The sequence below is a fragment of the Vanellus vanellus genome (assembly GCF_965231255.1).
Source record: "Vanellus vanellus genome assembly, chromosome: 5".
Classification (NCBI taxonomy): Eukaryota; Metazoa; Chordata; class Aves; order Charadriiformes; family Charadriidae; genus Vanellus; species Vanellus vanellus.
In genome coordinates, this window is record NC_138910.1 from 69,886,395 (window position 1) to 69,910,356 (window position 23,962).

At 44.1% G+C, this 23,962-nt stretch overlaps 1 protein-coding gene across 1 annotated transcript in view; it reads left to right on the forward strand.

Moving 5' to 3' along the window:
• Positions 1-23,962, forward strand: part of PTPRF (protein tyrosine phosphatase receptor type F) — a 252,979-nt gene that overhangs the window by 131,587 nt on the left and 97,430 nt on the right. Inside the window, exon 4 of the mRNA XM_082483326.1 lies at positions 12,786-12,974. Within this exon, the coding sequence (XP_082339452.1) occupies positions 12,786-12,974 (189 nt within the window). The remainder of the gene's footprint in view (positions 1-12,785; positions 12,975-23,962) is intronic.

Below are 23,962 nucleotides of genomic sequence, written 5' to 3' on the forward strand. Positions count from 1 at the left end.
CAGTCTGTGCAGACAAAATCACCTGGGCTGTGCTGGAGCAGGTCAGAGTGGCTACTGTGGCTTTTACATGCTTTTTAGTCTTTGAGCCTCCTCCTAAGACATCTGCTCCAGCAAACCCAGGGTGTCTTCCCTTTAAGTGTATGAAATGTAAATAGTGCAATTGTTATCTATACTGGAAAATCTAGTCTAACCTGAGCTGGGTTAAAGAAAGAGGCGGCAGCGGTTTCCTGAGTTGGCAGCAGCAGTGAAAGCACGTATTTCGACTGCGTGGCTTGAAATGCAACACCTCCGTGCTGACAACCTGGGAAAGTACACAGGACTGCTCGGCCACGGCCAGCCAGCCACCCCTGCACGGACCGATGGGGCGGAGATGCCACGTCCTGCAGCAGGGCCGCCTACTTTATACACACTAGGAAACGGGAAACACAGTAACGTCGTGCTTACAGTAAAGCTCTCAGCGTAAACACGTGAGGGTTTTAAGGTAAGGTGGGCCTTGAGAGTCCTGCAGGAACAACCTCTTGCAAGCCAGGCTGTGTGTATCTTGCGTGGAAACACCAAAACAGGGCTGGCAGGAACACTTGTAGCAATGTGTATATGTGAAGGGGCAGAAGGAAAGATAGTTCAGAGCAAGGGACACAAACCAATTCATGCACTCAATTCCCCTGTAATCGTTTTCTGAGACCTGCAGCCTCGTGGTGCCTTAGCCCCTGTCTGTCGAATGCTGCCTGCCAGTCAGTCAGGAATGAAACAAAACTCGCGCAGGGCAAGAGCGTGACATCCCCTTATAGCTGTTCTCAATTCTGTTTATCCTGAACCTTGACTTTATTGCATGAGAAGGTCCTGAAAATTCCACAGTGGCTACCTTTTTTCCCCTCCTTTTCTGTGATTTCCCATTTGAAAAAGAAAAAGAAATAAGGAAACCTCAACAGCTACTGTGGGGACTGCTCCTCCCAACCACTAGTGTGTGGAGCTACTGCAAAGATCTTCCTAAAGAAATCTGGAATTACGTTGGAGTGGAAAAATAGATTGTCTTTAAAACTTCAAGGCCAAGTATTCTCCATTTTCAAGAGGGGAAAAATACTTCTAAAGCTTTCCTTAAGTTAATTTTCCAGGATACTGAAGCTGAAGCTTGCCAAATCCAGGTGTCCGTTTAGCTTTCTTGTCTGTATCTGGTAGATGTGCTTTTTGGGGGGAAAAGGTAAGAACCATATTTAAGGAAAACACAACCTTCCATCTGGGAAGGAGTCATCCCATGCCATTGAGCTCTGCAGCCCTCCTCTGTGCCAGGGAAGAAGGGTGGGGAAACTCACAAATTCTGTAGTTATCATTTGATAAAATAAATGTTTGACTAACAGCAAATACATATAATGTTAGGGAATGCATTTTCCTTGAACAGCAAAGGAATTCCAGCTGATCTCCTGCATTTGGTTTATATTAAGATGAGTACCACAGCAGCCAAGAGGTGCCATTTTTTTATCCACTTGGCCTTGATGTGGTTTCACTGCCACCTTCCCATTTATCTGTTGCATGTTCTTTAATTCATGAGGGCCTGTGCTGGGGATTTGTTTAAAGCCTTGGCTGGAATTGTCAGCCACTCCTTTTATTGCACATCTTTCTGAAAAGATGGGTGTTGTGGCAAAGCAGTAAATAGGATATTGAGCCTCTGCAACACTTGCTATCTGTAAAAAGAAGAGTATGTCCTCTGTTTAACTCTGATCAATTACATCATCCCAGCATTAGAAACCATCACTTGTCTGGCAACAATGTCTTATTTGTGTTTGCTTGTAGCCATTGGCTTGCTATGGGTGTTTTGCTGGGGGCCTTTCTACTTCCTATGGTCTCTGAAAAGACTGTTAAGGTAACCAGAGTCTCCATCTAAGTCATGTTGGAGCCAGTGCAATTAATGGATCTTCTAGAAAGTGATGGCTTAATATAAGACATAAAACTCATAGTGAGAGAATATTTCTGTCCCTGTCAAGTCTTGCTGTGTTTTTCTCCTTTATAAAAAGTCACTTCCCCACCAAGTAAATAAAGTCAGTTACTCAGTATCTCAAGATGTTTTCTGTGATAGAGTATTTTAAAACTTTTGAATGGGAAAGCAGTGATTTGCCATATCACCAATCTGTCTGGAGTTCAGATTAAATTAAAGCCCTTCTTACAGTTCTTAAGTGATTTCCATGCCTGCAGACCCTCTGTGTCTGAGCTGGCTGCAATAAAGCAAGTGCATTGAAACTTCACATTTATTGTTTCATTTGAAAATAGAATTTCTCTGAGAAAAGGTGTGTGAGAAACTTTCACAGAGGTACCTGATGTCAATATGTGAATATTTTCTGAAATATAATTTTCTTTTTTAATACTATAAAGACATTATGCCTTGAACTAAAAATTTATGTTTTACTATATTGGCCTTTACTGGGACTGGTTCTGTATGCAAACTTTGCTAACTAATGAAAAATATTTTTATATAACTTCTGAGCATTTGCTCAAAACACAGATCACTACAATTAAGGAAATGGCAGATGTAGCCACATGCATGAGTTTTTTGGGAGTGGTAGGAAAGGATGGTGCTGGAGAAAAGGCATAGGTGAGGGAAGAGGCAATATGGGGAGGGGGAGAGCAGAGCAGGCTGTCGAGGACCGGGGCTGATGCTTTTCAGCTTGTTTGCTGCAGAAGAGCCTTGTTTTTGTAAGAATTGCGTTTGTCCTCCTTTCCCACACCCACGCACCTTGATTGCTAGCTTTGGGATTCAAACTCTCACGGCATCACAGAGCCACTCCATCCCATAGCTTGGCAATTTTGGAAGTTGCCTTCAAGTTTCAGTTTAGTCTTTGAGATCAGAGACCAAAGAAGTGTTTTGGGAGAGCGTTCTTCTAGGGGCGGTTCTTTGTTTTCCTTCTGAAGCATGGGCAGTTTGTGAACACCAGAACTGGAGCATATTTGTGCTTTCTCTAATGACTCTCCAGCTCCTCCCCAGTACAATCTTAAATTTCAATTTCCAAGCTGATATTTCCAGAATATTTAGAATGCTCTCAAGAGTTTTTGTTTGGGGGTTTTGGGGAGGGTAAGAGACAGGCGAAAGGGAGTTCTTTTTCTCTCTCAAGTAATGCCACAGTGATTGTCCTTAAAAAGTCAACAGTCTTCCATGTTTTCTGAGTACCTTCCTTTTTCAGTAGCTTAGGTGCAAGGAAAGGCAGTGCTTTTTCTTTCCCGTGTTGGAACAATTGCTAGAAAAGAAGACTTTTTCAGCAGGTTATTTTGTCAAAACATACAACTGTTTTCCATCCCTAATCTTAAAGTTTTTGCTTGAGAGTTGCTGGCCACTGTTGCTTTGACAGGCTGTGATGTTCCCCCACAGGAGGAGAAGCCACTGGATTGGCAGTGATGCAGACAGGCTGCAGGAGCTAAATAGAAATCAGATTTTAGCACGATCTGGCCCTTTCAGTAGGAGTTTAAGTGACCGAAAATCTTGCATTCTGGCCTGTGAAGTGGAAATGAACAGATTTAGTATTCCAGCTGAGTGGCAGCAGGAATGCTTCGCTTTAATCTGAAACTCGATGTTAGAAAGCGTGGGAGAGCTCTGCTGTCAGATTAACTCAGTTCTCATGCATTTTTTCCTGCACTGAGCTGCAACCAAACAAACATGGATCAAAAGTCAAATGCTCCATTAATTTAACCACATGTTGTATTTAATGGCATATGGAAATGCATTATTGATTGCACATCTTAAAAATGAAAATCTCTATGCTAACAGCATATCACATCAGTCCAGGTGAAGTAGTATGGAAAATGCAGAGGATTAATAAATGACTTAGAATACAAATAAGAGCTATTTCCATCTTTTTCTCTGAAAAGATTGAAGTTTTAGGTATGTTTTGGTGGGAGCGTGTTTATATATTCTGTCACGAGGAAGCGTGCAGTGGCAATAGTTATGTTGTATTTCTCAGTATAAAATATTAAGAAGAAACAATGGTTTGAAAACAGTTCTACAGGCAGTTATATTCAACAGTTGGTACCAACAAATAGCACAGTCCTGCCTGAAAGCACAGCATGGTCTTCTTTTACTGTTCCTTTACTATGGAGTCTTAATAGCTGGCTGCAAAACCTTTCTGCATTCATTGTGTTTAAGGAACTTTTGTGAGTTTTTTCAATGTGTACTTCCAGCTGACAAGTTTTTTTGTAAGTAATAGTTGTTGAAAGAGTCTAGGCTTATTTATCAGCTGTTGCTTATGACCCAGAAAACTCTACAGCATAATTCCAAGTAGGTAAAAATAATTTCTGGGGAGGAAATAAAATAACGCTTTAATTTTTTCTCACCAAATAAGGGTTAAAAAAGGGACGCTTGCTCAGGCAGGGAATCTTGCAGCTATGATCTGTTTTACTTGTGTGTAAGCTCTTCCTCACCCACATTCTTAGCATTTCTTGCTGTAGTTTCTGCTGTGCTATACTCTGAACCCTTAAATGACTTTCAGTGCCATACAATCTAAGCCTTTTTTAGTACTTCATTAACATGAGTGACTAGTTTCTCCAGTCTCTCAGGAAAATGCTTGTTTTAATGTGTCTTTGGCTTTGAGTTGTCTGTGGATATTGCTCTACATTCAGGCCAGAATAGTGGGCTTGGATTTGGAGCAGGAGATCTAGGGTGGTCCTCACCTCTTAAGGGGCTTTGCTTCATGCCTCCCACCACTCTGTGAGGCTGTGTCATCAGCTTGGAGAGGCTCTGCCCTGTGGCACAGAGCTTGTTTAGCCCGAGCAGATAAGCTTCTGCTATAATCTTCCTTCTCAAGTTTTTTGACTCTTTTAGATATACTGGGTCTCAGTCTTGGAAAAACTTGAGTTTAGGACCACAACTGCAAATGTGGCTGTCATTGCGAGGAAGCCAGAATGGAAAGCAAGAAGAGGTAGCCAGGGTGACTGAAGAATGATGTGGTAGTAGGGGTTTCGTAAACGCCATCTCAGACTGTTGGAGTCTAATCTGATAAAGGTATGAATAATTGTTTTCTTCCAGGATGGGTTGAGGTGTCCTAGCTAACAGCAGACTCCACAACTAACACATACCGAGCAGAAGTTGTTATTACAGAGGAAGATCCCTAAACTAAGAACTGAAACAGTGGGTTGTAGGTACAAACCTTTAATTTGCTGAAGTTTCTGACAGAATACTTCTGGTCTGCTCTGAGTCAGCTTCAGCAGCTGTTAATCATCTTTGTGTTGCCCTCTGTCAAGCCCAGGTCACAAGCTGTTGTCTGTGAAGGAGAGAGAGGAATTGCCTGTTCACTACTGAAGCTATGGCTAGACTCAGTCATCTCAGCAGATTTTGCAGTGTTTATGAAGACCCTGGATCAGAGGAGTCCAAGGCCATGGCAGTGGAAGTGCACTTTCACTCCAGAGGGACCTTTCTCACACCTTCCCTTGGGCTGTGTTTAGGGGATGGCCATGGGGTAAAGTGACAACTGTTGGCTCCATCAATGCCTCTAGAGCTTTGGCTCTTTTCTATGTCCCAGCCTGAATCTAGACTACACCGTGAGAAGCTTAGAGGTAGCTATGACTGATGTGTGGCTATGTCTGGTATATCCATGAGGGCTTTGGTAGTGGCATGCTGCAGTGCTTCTCCAAGGGAAGGAGGATGTGTTTCCTAATGGAGGGCTAGCTCTGTGTCTGTGGCACCACCTTTTGTCCTGGCCAGTTCCTTGGGGGAGGGTGAGAGGCATCATGAGGCCTGAAGGAAGGTTGTTTGGATGATAACACCATCTCTAAGGGCTGTGAGGAACGATTTGTTTCATCCCATTGGGATGCAGTATCCCCTCAGGCCTGGAGAACAACGAAGGTTGTGCCCTGGGTGGGAGGGAGCACCGAGTGCCAGTGCACAGCACCTGCCAGTGCAGTGTGCTCAGCCCTGGGGAGGTGACACCTTGCCGTAGTAACTACACATTACCTTGCTGCCACACACGTGGGAGTGCAGTGAGAAGTAGCACTGGGACTCCGCAGGGGCACAGGCTGAATCCAGGCTGAATCCATGTCAGAGCCAGATGGGAGGCGCTGCGCTGCCATGCCTTGCTCTTGGGAGCACCCACCTCTCTGCAAAGCCATCCCGCTCCCCCTCTGAAATAGAGGTGCTTGGGAATGGCCAGGTGTGCTACTGAGGTATGGTTGGCTTGTAAATAGAGATAATTGCTGTCCATCCATGAAAGGACAACATTGGCAGCGCCCTTCTAGCACTTGAAATGGGAGCACTGTCTCCATCGGGTGTTTTATGGGCTCATAACCTCTAGAATGAGCAGGTCCCATGAGCTCCCACGCTGTGAGCCCTGGGGCAGGAATCTGCCTGACAGTTTATCCTCTTCTGCCTTGTCTAGTCTCGTATTTTCTTGAATTTTCCTTACAGTACTTTCTTTGTTTTGGACTGACTCAGATTCTTTCTTTTGTGAATTGTTTTGCTGCTGCTGCTGCTGTGATCTTTCTAAGAGATAACAAATACTTTGTTTACTGTAAGCTCTTGTTCAGTAATTCATGTGGTTACACCGTGACACAGAGAAGTCCTTCTGGAGCTTATTTCCACACCCACCCATTCATCTGTGCCCTTCTCCCCGTTTTCGGCAGGCGGCTTCAGCGTGTCACATTGGCGTGATGTCATACAAAACTGGCAGATTTGTCATTAAAAGCCTTGTCATCAATAGATGACTGTTTGTATTTTCTGCCTGCCTGAAACTGTTTTATACTTGCTAACCCAGTAATTAAGACTTTGCTGCCTTTGAAACAAGTTAGTTTCACTGCCCCACCTTTTCCTTAGGCAATTATAAGGCAGTGCCAATGTCGATGGGGCATTCATTAACCTGCATGAGACTTGGCTCCAGCAGCGAGCATGCACAAATGCACTCCTTCTCCCACTGCTACCCACATGGGCGGTAGCCCGACACTGGGCAGCCTTTGGAGACCACAAATTTGGATAATATTTTTGGCGCGCCTCTTAGGGGGCTTTTGTAAAAAGAAGGATGCAGGAAGAGAGCATCACATCAAAATGGCTGATAAAATGCTCTTTGTGCAGCTTCAGTGGAACCTGAACAGAGTGGTGTCAGGGTTTTCTTATTATGTGAAATGATGCCGTTCTTCTGGGCTACTGGATTGCTTGACTGCTTTGGATTGTCTTGCAGTAGTTGAATAGCCATGCTGTGTAACCTGTGATGAAGGAATTAGGACTGTTTATTCAGCGAATAGATGTCCTGGATTGTGGTGTGCTTACGGTCTTACTGGCTTGCGTCTTTCATTAGTTAATATTGCCGACTACCCAAGCTATCTTCCTTGCACTGATCATTTCGCATTTGCTAATGCATTTCAGTGTCTCCAAGGGAGATTTGGAAGCTTGTAAATTTTGTAAAGTAATTCCGTTGATCCAACAAATACGAGTCCGTCAGTAGACAAGCATTACTTACCCCTGCAATATCCTTTGTTATACTGTGTAAAACCACTACCTCTTACCAGGATTGGTTCAGCCCTGGTAACTTGAACTGGATGAGATCCCAGCCTGCCTCACCAAATGGGTAGGGAACATGTGAAATAGCTTTTGATACGGGTACTCTGCTCCTGTGCAATGCTGACCACAAACACATTTATCAGAGATCTGTCTGCCCTCAATCTATTTCCTGGCTTGTCCCTAGCACCACATGCTCCTGAGTGGCTTCGGATAGCCGGCAGAATTGAAAACAAAGAAGCTTTGTGTTTTAATCATCCCTACTGAGCCCCTAAAATTGATGTTGGGCTGGAAGTTCCTCAGCTGATGCAGGCTGGCAGGAGCCAGTGGCCCAGATAAGCTGTTTTCAGCCCTGTGTGGGGATAAGGCCCAATATCTCACTTGAAATGAGTTGAGAACACTCCTTCCGGTGGGGCAGCGGTTTTGATAGATTGTAAGAGAATTAACCTCACAGCTATAGCTGCAATGTATAGAAAAGCTACTTTTTGCTGTTTCCAAATTACATTTGGTATCATTTCTTTCTCTCCCTCAGCAGTCTGAACAATTGGACTCAAGATACTAAGCAGGCCTGGGTTTTATAGGAAGAGGAATATGACAAATAACTCCCGTAAATGTGTTCACAGTTTTCACTACCATTTCTAAAATACCATTTCCTACGTTAACACAGAGGATGTTCACAGTGGTAGGGGGAAGGTTTTACAGGTGCCGAGTCTTGATATGACCCCCAAGACAGAGTTGCATGGCTGCAGGACCAGTGAGTGCTGTACAGGGTTTGTGCTAGTAGGAACCTGATATCCAGCCCCTCCAACTTTTCTGTTCTGTGAGAGATTACAAGTTTTGAGCAAAATCCTGGGGGTAATCCTGCAGGATTCAGCCATCAACAGCTGTGCTCACCACAGACTCCTCTGCAGGCCTTTTCTGTAAGCAGCTGTTATCCACATACGGTTCCGTGCTGGGGCTGATCCGTGCTTCTCGTAAGACATAAATTGCAATTGCCTCCGTGTTCCTTATCATCGCTTGATATTTGGAGTGATGCAGAAAATGAGGATGCCCCAAGGGATATGTGTCTCACGGCAGCATCCTCAAGATAGGTAGTTTTCTGGGGAGCTGGTGAATGAGCTACGTAATTGCAGCTGCTCTGAAAGAGGTCTCCGCTCCGGTTTGAGACTGTGGGAAAGGTTTCTTACCTTAGCTTTTCCCTTAAAGATGGGAACTGTGTGGCACAAAAGAGCTGTAAGAAAAGGGAGGTTAGATTTCTGTCACCTCAAAAAGGAGATTAGCAAAGGGAGCTGTCAAGTGAGCATGAGATATCCTCTGCACATGCTGTCATGCTAGATGCCAGAGGGACATTCCTGGCTCCTTGGTGACTGCTGCTAGCAAGACCTCAGCCTGGTCATGGATTTTCTGAGTTTCAGTTTGTAATTGCAAAACCCGCTCTTTTTTTTTTTTCCTTTCTCATTGTTTCCTTCTCCTTTCCTCCTGCTTCTCTCTTCTCTTCCTGCTCTCCTGTCATTCCTGCTTCTGCTGCTGTAGTCCATGGCAGGAATTAGAGCTTGCAGTGCCAAAAAAACCCTCCTGCTTGTGCCTAGGTTTTGCTTGTTCTTACCTAATGCCTGCCTGAGATACTTTCAGAAGGGGGGTGTATCTGAAACCCAGAAAGAAAAACTGGTTTAGATAGTCTGCACTTGAAAGGAGGTTCATAGCTTGTTTTAATGTGTATTAAAAGCACACTAACTATCCTTGAATAAAACCAAGTGCTGACAAACTCATTTTCTAGAATAAGGGTATCCGCATATTGGCACGAATAGGATAGTTATTACTGATGAGCTCCATGTGCGGACAAGTTAGTACAGCTAGTAAGGGCTGAAAGGAGCCGAGGCATGACTGAGCCTCATAATTAGACCTAGATTAGACTTTTGCTGGAGGGGAAGGCAAGGCAAGAACAGCTCTGAACTCCTATCGTCGCCTGTGGTGTTTGAACACAGAGACATCCCTCGCTGTCCCAGTGAAGTCAGCAACACCAGGCTGGGCTATAACGAAGCCCCATTATCTCCACAGGAGCATTGCTGACAGGGCAAGTGTGGGCCTGTATCAGGCTGTGCTCTGTGGTGTGACCAGCTCAGGTTTTCTCCATAGACACTCTTCTCCAGGAAGGTTCAGGGGGGCTGCCAGAGCCACACAGTGCCGGGGGAGGACCTGGAGTAGTTGACGTCTTCCGTTTCATGATGATATGGGCACCTGAGGTCCTTGGATCACCTCTGGAGAAGGTGCTCATCCTCCCCTTGATCTTGAGCCCCGGACACAGTGACCTTAGCCCAGTGTAGGTCCCCTAGAGCTACCCCAGAACTAATAGCAGATGAACCCCAGCCTCCCTGTGTCTGAGGTGCCATCAGAGGCTGTCGGATTTCCCCTGGTGTCTCATCACACAGTGATGCAACCTGAGATTATGGCCTCCTGGAGACACACTGCTGCTCTTACACGCCAGTGTTGCCTCTACATTTGATTGACAAGGGATCAAAGTCCTTGCTGCCTGTGCTTTTTTGTAGATGGAGGCATGCTAGCACTGCTTGCTTGAGTTTTGGTGGTGGTGTGTCCATAGTAGATAGGCAGGTTTCAATCTCCAGGCATGCGTGGGAACTGGGCTGTACCAGTACCAGCGCGCTAGCCCAGGGAACGTGCTGTGGCTCTGACTACACAGCATGCACTAGTTCTCTACTACTGTCATTTCCCACTATAGTTTTGGGGCTTGTGTGCAGTTAAGAGGGAAAAGACTGTGCAGCACCTGAGTCTTGGACGCCTTCCTGTGTCTGTCTGTGTCCAGCTCGGCACAGGGTCTGGGGGCTGAGGGTCATCACATGGTGGTCACCTCTGCCCTCTGTCCATTCCCATCTGGACCTTATAAGGGCTTGGGCTTGCAGGGGGTGCGTGGTGTGGGAGCAGCACTGTACGTCTCTTTGGAGTCCAGAAAAGGCTTAATCTAAGATTTCTAGTATGGCAGAGGTGGCTTTGCTGCCGCTTGGCTTTGTAGTGAGCATCTCTCTGTTGTACCCAGTGAAGTCAAGGTTAGATCACATTCACAAACTGCTAATTTTGATTGAACAGTCACTTCAATGCAGCAGGCTGGTTGTGTACCTGTGGATCAGGCACTGTGAAGGATTTTCTGATCTCTGTCTTGTCAGTGGGCAAAGGATCATTGCAGATGGGAATGGATTTCTTGCACAAATGCTGGTTTCAGATTTGCTTTTAGCTATGTGCTAAGCTTCCACACAGACTTTGGACAAAGTTAACTGGGTGATACTTAGCTCGGTGCATTCTTTGTGAAATCTTGAACAAACTAGAAAAGATTGTCAATGGTAATCATGGTGATTAGATTAGATCACTTCAGGGTTTCAGCCTCCCCAAAGTAAACATCTGCTTTCAATACCATAAATAGCAAGGTGTTGCACTTTAGACAAACTTGGCCTCGATCCGAGGGGATGTCATTGTTCAACACTTTTCCTATGTATCTTGCTTTGCTTTTCAATCTATACCTTGCTGTACTTCTGTGTGTACCCTTCTTTAGTTTCTTTTCAACCATGTAGGAGTATGCATTGTGGTTGCTCAGTATTGAGTGCTTCTGTTGCCTGTTATTGAATGCTAGCTCTGGTGTCATTCCAGTTAAGCTCTATGTACCTTTTGTCTTTGAAAATCAATGGAGAGCAAATTAAAAAAGAACTAGTTTTCGTGGTACCTTTCATTTAAAAAAAAAAAAATAAAAAATGCCATTTATGTTTGCTTATGATGAGAGAGGTTTCTAGGGAGGCCGGTCTGGGAGACAAAATATGGTTGGTGCTTTTAATAAGCATCAGGAACCACTTTTTCCTTTGGAAAACCTTGGATGCTTCATAGCCACTCTCATCTAAACAGAAAAACAATATTCCAGGACATTGTTTTGTTTACAGCAGATGTTGCCTTGTGCTACAGTCTTGATTTGCAAACAAGTCAAGGGTCTTGGGAATTCTCCTGGGATCTTAGGGAGAAATATGTAAGATTGGCCACCACAGGCTGGGTTTGTGCTGCAGGTGTGACAGTACAGGTAGAAGAAAACACCTGAGGTGGCCTATTCCTGTTGGGAGTGAGGGGTACACTTCCAGTTGTGTGATGATAGCAGGAAAAATCAGATTGCAGCAAGTTCAGACTCCTCTGGGACTTGGGAAGATGCTGAGATCTTGTTTGTTTAAACACTGCAGTGAGCTAGGAGCCTGGCAGAATTGGATCTGCCAAAGAAGAAGGTTAGCTTAAGTTCCCTTAAAACAGGGAAGAAAAGAAACATACTGAAAATAATTGAGTTTCTGGTGCTTTAAAGGCTTCTTAATGTTCTTCAAGTTCCTTTTTTTCTACGAAAGTATGTCCTTTTGATTGCAGTTCAGGCTTAGCAGAGTACAGTACATCTTGCCACAGAATGAGTAAATGAGCTCTGTTCTGCAGCTGCTATTGAATGACGATGTTGGAGCATGCCTTGGCTTATCAGTGAAGGCTGCCTAATGTATTCCACCCAGCCTACCTGAGCGTGCTCTGCAGCAGCAAACCCAATTAACTGTCTTCGTACCTGCTGTATGAATGGTTTTAGCAGTTACAGGAGTGCTTTGTTTTATAGTATTTCAGTAAGACATGCCAGCACATGAGCTGGCCGTTTCTTGCACACCTCTGTTGCTCTCTGCAGCCCAGAAAATGCACCAGGAGCTTGCCACCGCACAGTCTGGTGAGGCGGCTCATGAGCGGAATGTGGCTCATTAGCTTTACATTCGTTATTTTCTAAAAGCCTTCTGAATCAGATCTGGGGGCATGAGGAAGAGATTTACAGTCTATCCTACCAGTGTGACAGAATGTTCCTAGTCAAAAAAAGAGAAAATGGGCCTCTCTGGACCATTCTAAGGGGTTTTATTGTTTAGCTGTTGTTTTTCAAGATGCCTCAAACTATTTGGCTTTGTGTTTGTCTGTTATCTTCAACTTAGTCCTCCCACAAAAAGGCAAATACCTGCTTTTTCTGAATTATTAACAACGATAGATGGAGCTTACATATCAATGAAAATTATGGACGTTTCCCAAGGCAATTGATTTAAACGGAGTTAAATTTAGTGGAAGCTTCTATTGGTGTAATGAATGCTCATTATAGAGCCTAATGTGCTTTAAGGGCTTGAAAACCTTCTCAGTAGGGAAGTCAGGCTGCTGTTTTCCAGCAGAGGCACAGATGCTGTACCATGGCACTGCTGTCACTACAACCATCTCCCATCACTACGCCCGAATATTTCTCTTTAACCTTGTGTGTTTTTTCCTCTCGCAGAAGACCACCTCCCAGCTGGCTTCCCGACCATTGATATGGGCCCGCAGCTGAAGGTGGTGGAAAAGGCCCGCACAGCCACAATGCTCTGTGCTGCAAGCGGTAACCCTGATCCTGAAATCTCCTGGTTTAAGGACTTCCTGCCTGTCGACACTGCAACTAGCAATGGGCGAATCAAGCAGCTCCGCTCGGGTAAGGCAGCAAAGCAAGTAAGCCTTCCCTACCTCCTCACTCTTCCTCCCTTTTCTCTTTACTTGCTGCTGTTATTTTTCCCTGTGATGCTGAAATGCAATTCCAAACCCAAACGTCAATTTGATTTGAGCTTCTTTCTTTTGCAATATGAACACAGTTTTTGGAGTTGATCCTCTCTGGCAGGATATCGTGGCTTGTTAAAAGGAGACATTAGTGTGGACATACCTTTTGGAACATCACCTGGATTCTTTCTTCAGTAGACCATCTTGACATTGCCCCAAATCCTTGATAGGCTCAGACATTCTGCTACCAACTCAACAGGTCTCAGATACTTTTAATGGGAGCACAGTGCAAATCAGGACAATGAGATACTGGTTGAGATTTTACAATTGGTGGTCACATATTGCTTCACTTCTTGCATAGACTCTGCAAGACAGTGCTCTGCTTTCTGTTGAGATCTTTATCAATCATGCTACGTGACGCCACAAGAATAAAGAAAAATCCAAGCAGCAGCAATTCTATGGATTTCAAAGGGAGGTGGACACAGTTTTGAAATATACCATTTCTTTTTTATTTGTTGTTTGATAGGCCAAATACTAGCTTTTGAAATACAGACGATTAGTTCTTGTGGGTGGCTAAGAATGCACTCATTTTAGCGAGTAACTCTTGTTTTTCTGCTGCACTGTTTGGTCTCCCAGAACTGTAAGGCCCATTAGAGAATTAAAGAAAATAAAACGTTGCTTTATTCACTGTTGAAGCGCAGCTCCCCAGCGTGAATTGCAGTGGCTATTTAACACAAGGCACAGTAGCTTTAATCTGGGGAAAAAAGTCCCACAGTACCCTACAAGAAGTACAGAAGGGAACAGATCTGGAACAACTTCGCTCTAGAAAGGTCTCACGCTTAAATAAGAGGCAGACTGCCTTGCCTGGCCATGATGTATCTGTGGGCACTCAAAAGCCTTTTGTTATGAGTGCAGCTGCAAGGGCAACATCGTCTTCCTTCTAGCAAGGTGAACATCTTGACACATTTCCCCGTAGCAGGAGCCCTCTGCATAAATCTGATGATGCTTGGATGATAAGAAGTAGGCTTGTACTTGGGGGAGTGGGTAATGAGACATCACTCTCATCAAAAATAGAACCCAGCCTGACACTCCTGATCCCACCTTGATGTACCAGCGAGCACTAATTATACTAATGCATTTATAGCTTATGAAATTTCCCAGTGACCTTTAGCTTATCTCCCCCACAACATGGTTTAATCTTGATCTGTTTGTGCTGAAAGAAAATATCACACTTGTTAATTATTCTGAGAAGCTTTAGGAAGCAGCAATAGGAAAGTGCACATGGATGTGTTTCACTTGATAGCTGACTAAATCAGCATCAGAAATTACCATAAATGAGCAGCAAGGCAGCTCCTGATGCACTTGCTGTACGTTCTCCAGCCTCCTTTTCGCAGGCACTTGGCTGCCTCTCTACCAGCTGCTTCACAAGTTTAGTGAGATAGAAAGTTGAAAAACAAACTAGTAAACCCTGTCACTGTGTCCAAGTTTTGCTTCCTATTCGCTGTTCTTGAGCAACATCTCAATTGAATATTTCACCTGGGATTCAAACTCTAGAGCTGGCTGCTTGCTGAAGACACAGTAATTGCCAAGGGAGGTGTCAAGGGAACCTTTTAGAAATCAATGAGCAGCACACATCCTCAGACTCGCGAAAGAAATTGATTAGCTCTCTAATGTAGTAAGGGAGGTTTCCACAGTTCAATGCAAGAGACTTCCAAATATGAGTGAAGTTTTATTTTCAGGGACCTGTTGATACGATGCCAAGATTCACCAAAGCTCTGCTCCACTCTGGCGTGAGTGGAAAGCAAGAAGTTTACCACTTCTCAAGGGCTAGAGATTCAACCAGTGCTCGCATTTGTGGCTTTTTCCTATATTTGTAGTTGATATAAAGTAGGGCCTGTATTTTGAAGTGCCTGAGTCCCACTTACCTGACTGCAGTCACCCTATGTGAGCAATGTGATGGGTTGGTCAGTCTCTGATCCGTTCTGCAAGGTGCTAATTGAGCTCTCCAGCACTACACCATAGTGGGGCAGAGTTGTTTTTCAAAGAAAAGAGTATTTAAATAGATACCTCATTATATGGGAGAGTTTAATAGTTTCCAAAGTCTCTGCTCCATTAAGATCATATCTTACAGCCAGCCTGGCATATCTGCATGAATGTCAGTTTATACTATCTCAATCTAAATATACGCTCATTTAATTTCATTTAATTAAAACCCAATAAAAGCTAGACAGATGTAATATAGTTAAAATAGCTACTGCACGGTGTGAGACCAATATTGCATATATAGAGTGTCTGACCTTCAACGAGTACATAATATATTATTATTCAGATGTACTAAATATAGGTCATAAAGGTCAAAGCAGCTTTGGAGTCTGACTTAGAGAGGGGGATGAGGGATGATTTCATTTCTTCAGGTTCCTTGTGTGGAATAAATAGCTAGAGGTAAAGAAGCAGCATGCTTGGGAAAGGTGCTCTCTTCTGACACTCACAGTTATGTAGGCTGGCAGTGCTCTGGGGGTTTCAGGCAGGTCTTTGAACTTGCATGCAGTCAGATCATGTGCCCAAGGGCACTCTGAACATCAGTTTCTAGAGGTCTGTTCATCTTCTGTCAAGGTGCTAGAGCGTTTGTGGTTTAAAACAACCAAGCCGTCGTTTTAGGCTCTTTTAACCCCAGCGGACTGTTGTCTTTGTCAGGAGCAAACACACAGTTTATAAATCCGCTCTGTGTCCTACCATCCCTCATTTACTAATTACATCAATATGTGTGTATATACATTTTTCTCATTAAACCTTCTGACAGCGTAATTCTTTACATTTAGAGGGCTTTTTTCCCTCTTTCTTCCCAATACGTAGAGCTTTCCTCACAACTAATGCTTCATTCTTTTTTAAGTCCAGCTCTTGGGTAGTTTTGCCAGTATGTGTTAGGCTAATTGCTCTAGAGATGAGAACACAAATAAATACAGGTTTTCATCTCCATTATCACAGATCAAGGCAAAAGCAAGGTCTCTGACTCATGCTGGTTATAGCAAAATTCTCCCTCACTCATCTTGCTAATACTTCCCACCTCTTGTAGAGAGGCTGCTTTTCTGCAAATGCAGTGACTCAGGACAACTCCCTGTTCTCCCCCAGGGTGCATAGCTTCAGTCATTGCCTCTCAGTTATTGACGCAGGATCTAAGGCCAGCTCTGGGCTGGGAAACCTCCCCAGCATGCTAACTCATTTAAAACCTGTTTGGCTGAACTGATTTTAAAACTTTCTGGACATAATAGTATTTATTGCGGGTGATGTACATATGAGTTCTGGCAGGAAGGGTCAGTGCTACACCTCTAACCATGTTTTAAAATAAGTTGGTGATGGGGTGGAAACTTATTCAATATAGATCAGATGGTACCAATGCTTCACAGTGCTTCTGTAAAGGTTCTTGGATCGCAAGCTCCTGAAGACTTCAAAGCAACTCTGATGGTATTCATACTCTCAAAGCTTTTCAATGCTTCCATTGAGTTGCATAGTTGAAGAATTGCTCTTCCACCTTGCTCTTCAGAAACCTTATGAACAAAATGTCAAATTAGAATTAAAAATATTCTGAATGTTAATATACAGATATCTTGACCATGTAAGGAAACCAGAAATTCAGGGAGCATTGTCATCTTTCATCTAGTAAAGAACTTAGTCTTCCAACAAGTATCAGATTAAGAGAGAACTCTTAATCACCATCAATTAACTGAGTTAGGGAACTATGCCCTAGACACTAGTGTGGCTTTCAGGCAATTAACTGCAAGTAAAGTATCAGAGAGGGTTCTGCAGGTGACTTCAGTTACTCTCTGGAAAAGTTAGAGGCATCTACACAAAGAAGCAGTAGGAACCAGCTCACCAGATCACCTTGCTGCATTTATGTTCTCAGAGTTACCAGCGAGTGTTTTAGTCTTGATCCTATTGGTAGAAGCACCACTTGTTTGGAAACAAGAGAGATACACAACATACACAGAACAAACTTGCAAAATGAGATAATGTCTGTCCCAGTGAAATGGCAGTGACGGCCATGTCCTGCTTCACTGGTAATAGCCAGCAGTCTGTACCAGCAGAAGACATTCAGCTTCTGGAGAGAAACAGCTTTGAGTCTAGACTCACGTGGGCATCGACCTGGGACAAGGTGTGTAAGAACAGTCCCCAAAAAGGGGATTGGGGAGTATTATCTGCAAGGATGGATGCTGTCTCAGAAAGGACTGATTAGACGAGGTTTGAAGCAATATCATGGCCAGCCAGTTGACAGCTGAAGTTTTATGTCCTGGAAGAACCTATACTACAAGTCTGGGTCTTGCTGTGTGAGGCGCACACAGCAGTGATGGGATCCACGCGTACTCACTCTTGCAACTGGTGGCAAATAGCTAGTCTTTTCTATAGTACTTTCACTTCTGAAAATAGTTTCCCGTAAAACTATGTTGGGAAGTAGCCAAAAGTGCTGTTGGAGTTCTCTGGGATTCAGTGTTGCACTGCCCTAGTGCCCAGTTGCAGCCAGCAAGAGCCTTGGTTTCTCTGTTTGATGTTGCTTTGGAGTGACTTTTTGGTGGTTTAGGTTGCTATAAGGAAGTGGTGTGTTGATAAGTCTGGGGTGAGTTTGTGTCAGCAGACTGAAGTCCCTTCTCCAACAGAGCCTCTCCTCCACACTGGAAGTACTGATGCAGATAATCCTATGGGTTTTTCCAGTGTGTCATCCTTGCCTTGCTCTGGGCACCTGGCTGTGCGCTTCCAGTACACAGAGTATGTCAGGGTCAGCATTCGTTCCTGACTGGAGTGAGTGTATGGGGCATTAGTCAGTGTCTGTTATCATGAAGGGGAAATAAACTCTCCTTTCTTATGAGTGCTTCAAACCTTTCAAACCACACAAAGGATTGGGTGTGAAGTTTGATCTTGGGATGCCCTTTGTATAAAGCAGCCTGATGATCACAAGACACAAGTTGGCCTCAGTAACCATTCAAGTGATAGCACTTCCATCCCTTGATGGACTCTGTTATGTTGGCACTCTGTGGCCTCTGTGCTGTGATTTGGTCCCTTTGAGGGACACCCTGAAAGGACAGCAGCCAGAGATGTGTTGTCATATGATGTGAAGGGTGAGTGGGGACTTTTATTTCTTCTGGATGAGGAAATTTGGGGTCCAACAGAAAAGCCTTGCGCGTTCTCCATAATGGTCTCCTCTGAGTGAAGAGTGAATGTCTTAACTTTGCGAAGGTGAGACAGACCCAGAACAAACACTGCTAAATACAGCGATCCTCTGTGCTGCTCTCACAAGGGTTGGCTTACATTCAGAGGCCAGGAGGATTGGGATTTAATGCAGGAAAAAATGAGCTGGTCACACTTAACGTTTTAGGGAATCTGCTTCAAGTATGCAGTTGTTCCTAGACCTCTGTGTAGACAATTGTGTATTAGAGAAAGGGTTTAGCCTCTACGGGGAGTAAATTTAAAGATTTGTTGCAAATCTTTTCAGTTCTAGGGCAGAACAACAAACCCTATTTCAACCAGATAAGAGAGAAGGAAGTTCTGTTTTCTGCCTCTTGGGCTTGTGCTCAAAGTCATTGCACCATTCCCATGGGAAGTGACACACTGTGGTGATGCTTTTCTTAACTCTGAGAATCGTGGAAGGGGGGATGGGGGGGTGGGGAGGGAACAGAATGGGAGGGGGGAGGCCCTAGACGAAACAGAACAAAAATATCACTTGGCAAACTTTCCAAACAGGCAAAGAGAAATAACCCTGTTTTCCATGGCTGTACTATTCCATGCAAGTATCTCTGGCTATAACTGTTCTGTCAAGGGTAGCGGTAGTTACTAAGGTAATAAATAAGCGGCAGATTTATTATGGCAAGAGAGAGATTACCCACAACTTCAGTGACTGCAGGATCTTTCCTGATGCTTCAGTCATCTGGGGATAGAAAGCATCAGAAAATATAACCAGACATAAAGTTAAAATGGGGTAATGTCATCTTGGCAGAGGAAAATGCTAAGAGTAGTAGTTTGAATTACTGCTTCTGCTTAGAGAAAGGACTCTGCCTAAAGGAAGGGTAGTTAGAAAAGAATAAGTATAAATATTGTAATTACTTTCTAAGAGGGAAGTTAAACATGCTTAAAATATGCCTTCTTTGTATTTACAGAAATTCTTTTCTGTCTTTCTTTCCCATTGGGTGATCATTGTTGTGGATAATGGAATGAGCTGTAAATCTGAGATACACGACACTCTTGTATGCATACTGGTATTTATTAATCAATACACTGAACATGATTTGACACACTGTGTCCTGTTTAACCCTGTTTTTCTGTCTGTTTAAACTCCTCAGTTTTCTTTGGTAAGTGCTTGGTATTCAGATCCTACAAATCTGCATAAAACCAACACATACCATGAACTGCCTACAGATTCAATCTGCATGAATCTCTCCCTTATACTAACAGCCTTCATATGTGCAAAATAAGACCAAGGGGACAAAAGTGGGGATTAGAAGGGTTCCCTGCCAATTTGCCTAGCTGGAGCATCTCCCTTTCAGTCATGCTTCATTATTGATTGTACACTGAACTCAAGACACTGACCAGTGGATCCTCCACTTGCTAAACACATTGACCTCATAAAACAAACCTTTATAGATTGTTGCAACAGGAAAACTGAACCTCACTCCCAGAGAAGCCCTCCTTATAAGATACTCTTCATTATAGCATGTAAAATTATCTGTAGTGCCTTATAAAGAGGGTAGGGATTCCTTTCTCCAGCCAACGTGCAAATTACACAGAAACAGCAGAGGTCTGAATAGCGTGCCATTGTTACATTGCCAGAAACGACTTTGTTTCGAAATATTTCTGTATGTAAAGTTAATTCTGCATGACACCAATTTCTTTGCCGGAGGGAACCTGATGCAAGAGTTATACGAATGCAAAGAATAGCTCAAAACTGATTTGTTATGCTCTCCCCTTAGTTTAATTTCTTTAAGTGAGCAGATTTTGTCCCACTGGTCATTCTAACCTTAAAGCAAAGTTGCACCTAGCGCTCGCAGCCATGCGCTTTCCACCCCTCCTGCCCAGCACACTCACGGTCACACAGCCCTCAGGACACCCCCTCCTTGTTCTGTATGAGGAATGAAGGGAGCACTGCACCATCTTCCCAACGTGTCCTCCATCTCAACTGCTTGAACAGTGGTGTGGATGAATGCAAGTGGTGAGGCCAGCCAGTAATGCCACCTCGGCAGCTTAGTTCGGCCCCCGTTCATTGGGGTGGTGGCTTCATTGGCAAGATGCAGGGCTGGATGCTGCACTCCTGGAAGCGATGAGCTTTACTAACCTCTTGAGAGTGTCACTCTGACTTTTATTGCACATCAGTTTCTTTTTGTTTATTCCTGTCGCGCTAATACAAATTCTAGCTTTAAAAAACTTTCTGCTTTTTAGTTATAATTTTCTTCCTTTCCTCTTTGTACTAATGCTTCTCTCTAATCTTATTTGCATTCAAATTACCTCACCAGGTGGTACACCGATCAGAGGTAAGAATGCTGAAATGTGCCTCCAGTTGTCACGTCACTCCATCTCCTGTCTGCCTTGTCCCTTCTCCTCCGGTGTCTCTCATCTCCAGCTTTTACTCTCAGCCCTAACTCTGCCAGCGCTCTTGCTCATCTGCACTCTCCCACTAGTGTGTTTATTTTGGTTGGTTTTTAGCGTGATTTCTTGTAGACTCATCCATTGCGATTTTGCACTGCTGAAAGGGGGTTATTCAACGGAAAGTTTGCAAACTGGAAAATGGTCCCTGGCCTCCGCCACAGAAGGGTTGATATCTCCTGCAGCTCCTGCAAGTCTCTGAACTTTCCGCACAAACATGGCCTCTGAGGTTTTGTGTCTAGGGGGTTTTAGATGGATTGCTTTGGTGTAAGTGTAAGGAGGTAACATTTTCACAAGAGAACAGTGAAATTCTTCTCTGCTGCTGCTGACGAGCATGAAACTGTAATCAGAAGGAGATAAATTCTTGAAAGTTTGAGCAAATCTGGCTCTGGGATAAGGAGCACCTTTGTTTGTGTTCCTCATGTTTGCCTTTCTAGTGTGGTAACCCTCTAATGTGGGAGGAGAGCAGAGAACTGCTGCCCCAGACCCCCCTTTCTGAGCCAGACATGCCGATGTTGCTTTGTGGCATAAAGATTCGTTTTGAGCAGATGAACCATAAGCACATCTGGCTGCTTTAAGCCTTCATTAATTATAGCCACCCCTGGTTTGACAGCCCAGTGTGTGCAGTCCCTGGCTAGCTTTCACAGCCTGTATGCACCAGTAATGACTTTCCAATTGGAGTGTTGTCTTTTCTAGCCTAAACACTCAAAGCTGTCCCTTTAGATTAACTTTGGCATGTTAATCAGCGTTACGTGCTAAGGCCCTTCTGAATTCTCTTGTGATTTTGGTTACCCCTGTTGACTGACCCCTGGATTTCTCAACAGAATGACTACCGCCTACAAATCAACACGACCTCATTCGTTCGGTTTTCCCCCTTCTCCCCTTTCCTCCCCCTTTTCCCTGAATCACTGCTGGAAGTTAATAATCTGACTCTTTGGAACTGGTTCTGTTGCTGGGGGTTAATGTTTTCAGCTCCTGTTAAGTGATTTTAGAATAAATGTGAATTGCCGTTTGATGCATATTTGCATTAAGTTGCCTCTGTAGCAAATCTGGGTCAGGGAAAAAGACTGCAAACCTTATTTTGATATGAATGGGCTTATATATCTGTCATTCCTCCCTTTGGAACGCTGGAGATTGACAGCTGTGATGTTACAAGCTCCTTAAACTATTTCTTCATCTCCTATTTCTACTGCAAATCCTGAAATGAAATGACAGATTGAATGCTAACTAGCCGAGCACTCTGAGCTGCCAGCCGTGCACGCCGAGCCCACAGCCATCCTGGGGCCTCCCCGCGCGCTCACTGCATGCCCGCCCTGTCTGATGACATTAGTGACTCAGCACCAGAACCGCGTGGATGCTCCATACGTCCTGCTTGGGAACCGAACACATTTCTGTGAAAAGAACCATCCATCTCATGAAACATAAGTTCCCCGCACCCCCACCCCCCTTCCCACCCCCGTTTGAGTCCTGATGAGGTATTTTAAGAATGTTCTTGACATTATTTAAAATATATGTGTCCTGTTTGAATGTCAAAGATGACATTTCTATGAGAGCAAACAGAAGCCACGTGCTGCTCTCTGGCTTCTCCCAGAGGATTTCTGTCAGCCTAATGCCTTTTATTTAAAACGGAGGTCATTGAATTTCTAAAGATAACGACAGATTAGATGAAAGTGCTTTTATGATGGTGAGGTTGTGTCCATGTAGAAGTGACTGTTCTGCCATGTTCTATACCCAGCTGCACTCTTGTTCCTCATTAAGGTAAGTTTGATGCTTTGGAATCCATTAATTTGGTCTGAAAGGAAGGGTGAACTAATGACTCTTAACGAACCCTTTTGGTAATAATGTTTGGGGGGAGGGGTGGTTTTAGTTTGATTTAATTGGTGCTGTGACTGTGTCGGTAGGAGTTGTGTGTCTGGCGTACTTGGGAGGTTTGAGCATTACCCAAGGCCTTTGTGACGGAGCAGCAGAGAACACACTCACAGGGAGCAGCCTGTGGTTAGTGAGAGGATGACCTGAGAAATTCTACCATGCACCCCCCAGACAGGAGATTTTTCCCTCTAAACACCTCGTTTGACCTTACCCCCACATATTTGGTGCTTTCTGTCCAAGACAACTCTGACTTCCCTGTAGTGGGAGGAGCTCCCGTCTATAATTCAGTATCTCAGTTTGTAGCTTCACTCTTTACCCCTCTGGGGCTGCCCCAGATAGTAATTTAATCTTGAAATCCCTATTTGTTCATCAGAAAGACATGCAGCTGGCCAACACCCGTCAGATTAGGCAACAGCTAGCTTCTTAAGGTGACCCACAGATAGTATCAGCAAGTCCATGTTTGAGTAAGTTCTGCCTCATTCTTACTTTCAAAGTAGAATATAAGATGCTCATTTCCACCATTTCTTTGGAATTGAACTCACTCAACCTTTTGTGAAACCTGGCTGCATTTTCCTGCCACAGGCTGTAAAAGAGAGCAGAGCACTGTTGTGTTTCTGGTGGGTGCTGGACTCAACAGGCATTAGATCGGATGCACACGAGGAGGTAAAGAAATATCATCATCTCAGGCATTTTCCTTCTCCAATCAGATTTATTTGTTACTTTTCTGTCACCACAGGAAATATCTGAGGTTCCTATACATAAGAGTATTTCTTCCCTGCAGAGGTCTGTCTGAATTAACTTTAGATCAGCTCACTTGGGTGTCAGAAGCTGTCTGTCTGAGAAGCCAGGTGAACACCCACACCGACTTCTGTATAGCTGCAGCTAAACCTTTTCCAGTCCTGAGCGAACTGGTTTAAATATAGCTCCAGTATTTCGACACTATCCTGCGAGCTGGAGCATAAAGCTATCCAAGGAGATTAGAGGAAACTAAAAAGAATTTTGCTGTCTCTTTTTGAGCCTGTGTTTGTACATTTGATTGCACTTTGTATATGATAGGATTTTTTTCCTGTTTCTTGAGCTTTTCCAGTCACACAAAAAAAAAAGCGAATGGAAAACAATTTAAAAATGACAAGATATGCTTACAGGAGCAGACAGTGTTGGGGGGAGGCTGGGTGGGGTAGTGCCTGGAAATGTTTGTAATGCCATGTTTCTTGCTGTCAGGATTCAGATTGACTCATGTCCCTTTAGAAGCACACAGAGGCATTACTGTACATTTGACAGTGCTGTAGTTTTGCTCCTGACACAGAGTCCTGTACCTGCTGCTGAGGGACCAGAGTACCCTGAAACTCTGCTGTCTTAGAGGACACCTCGTGCACATTGGGTCTCTTCTCCTCCCTGTCTGCCCAAGTCCGGCTTGGTGGCAGTGGCCCGGTG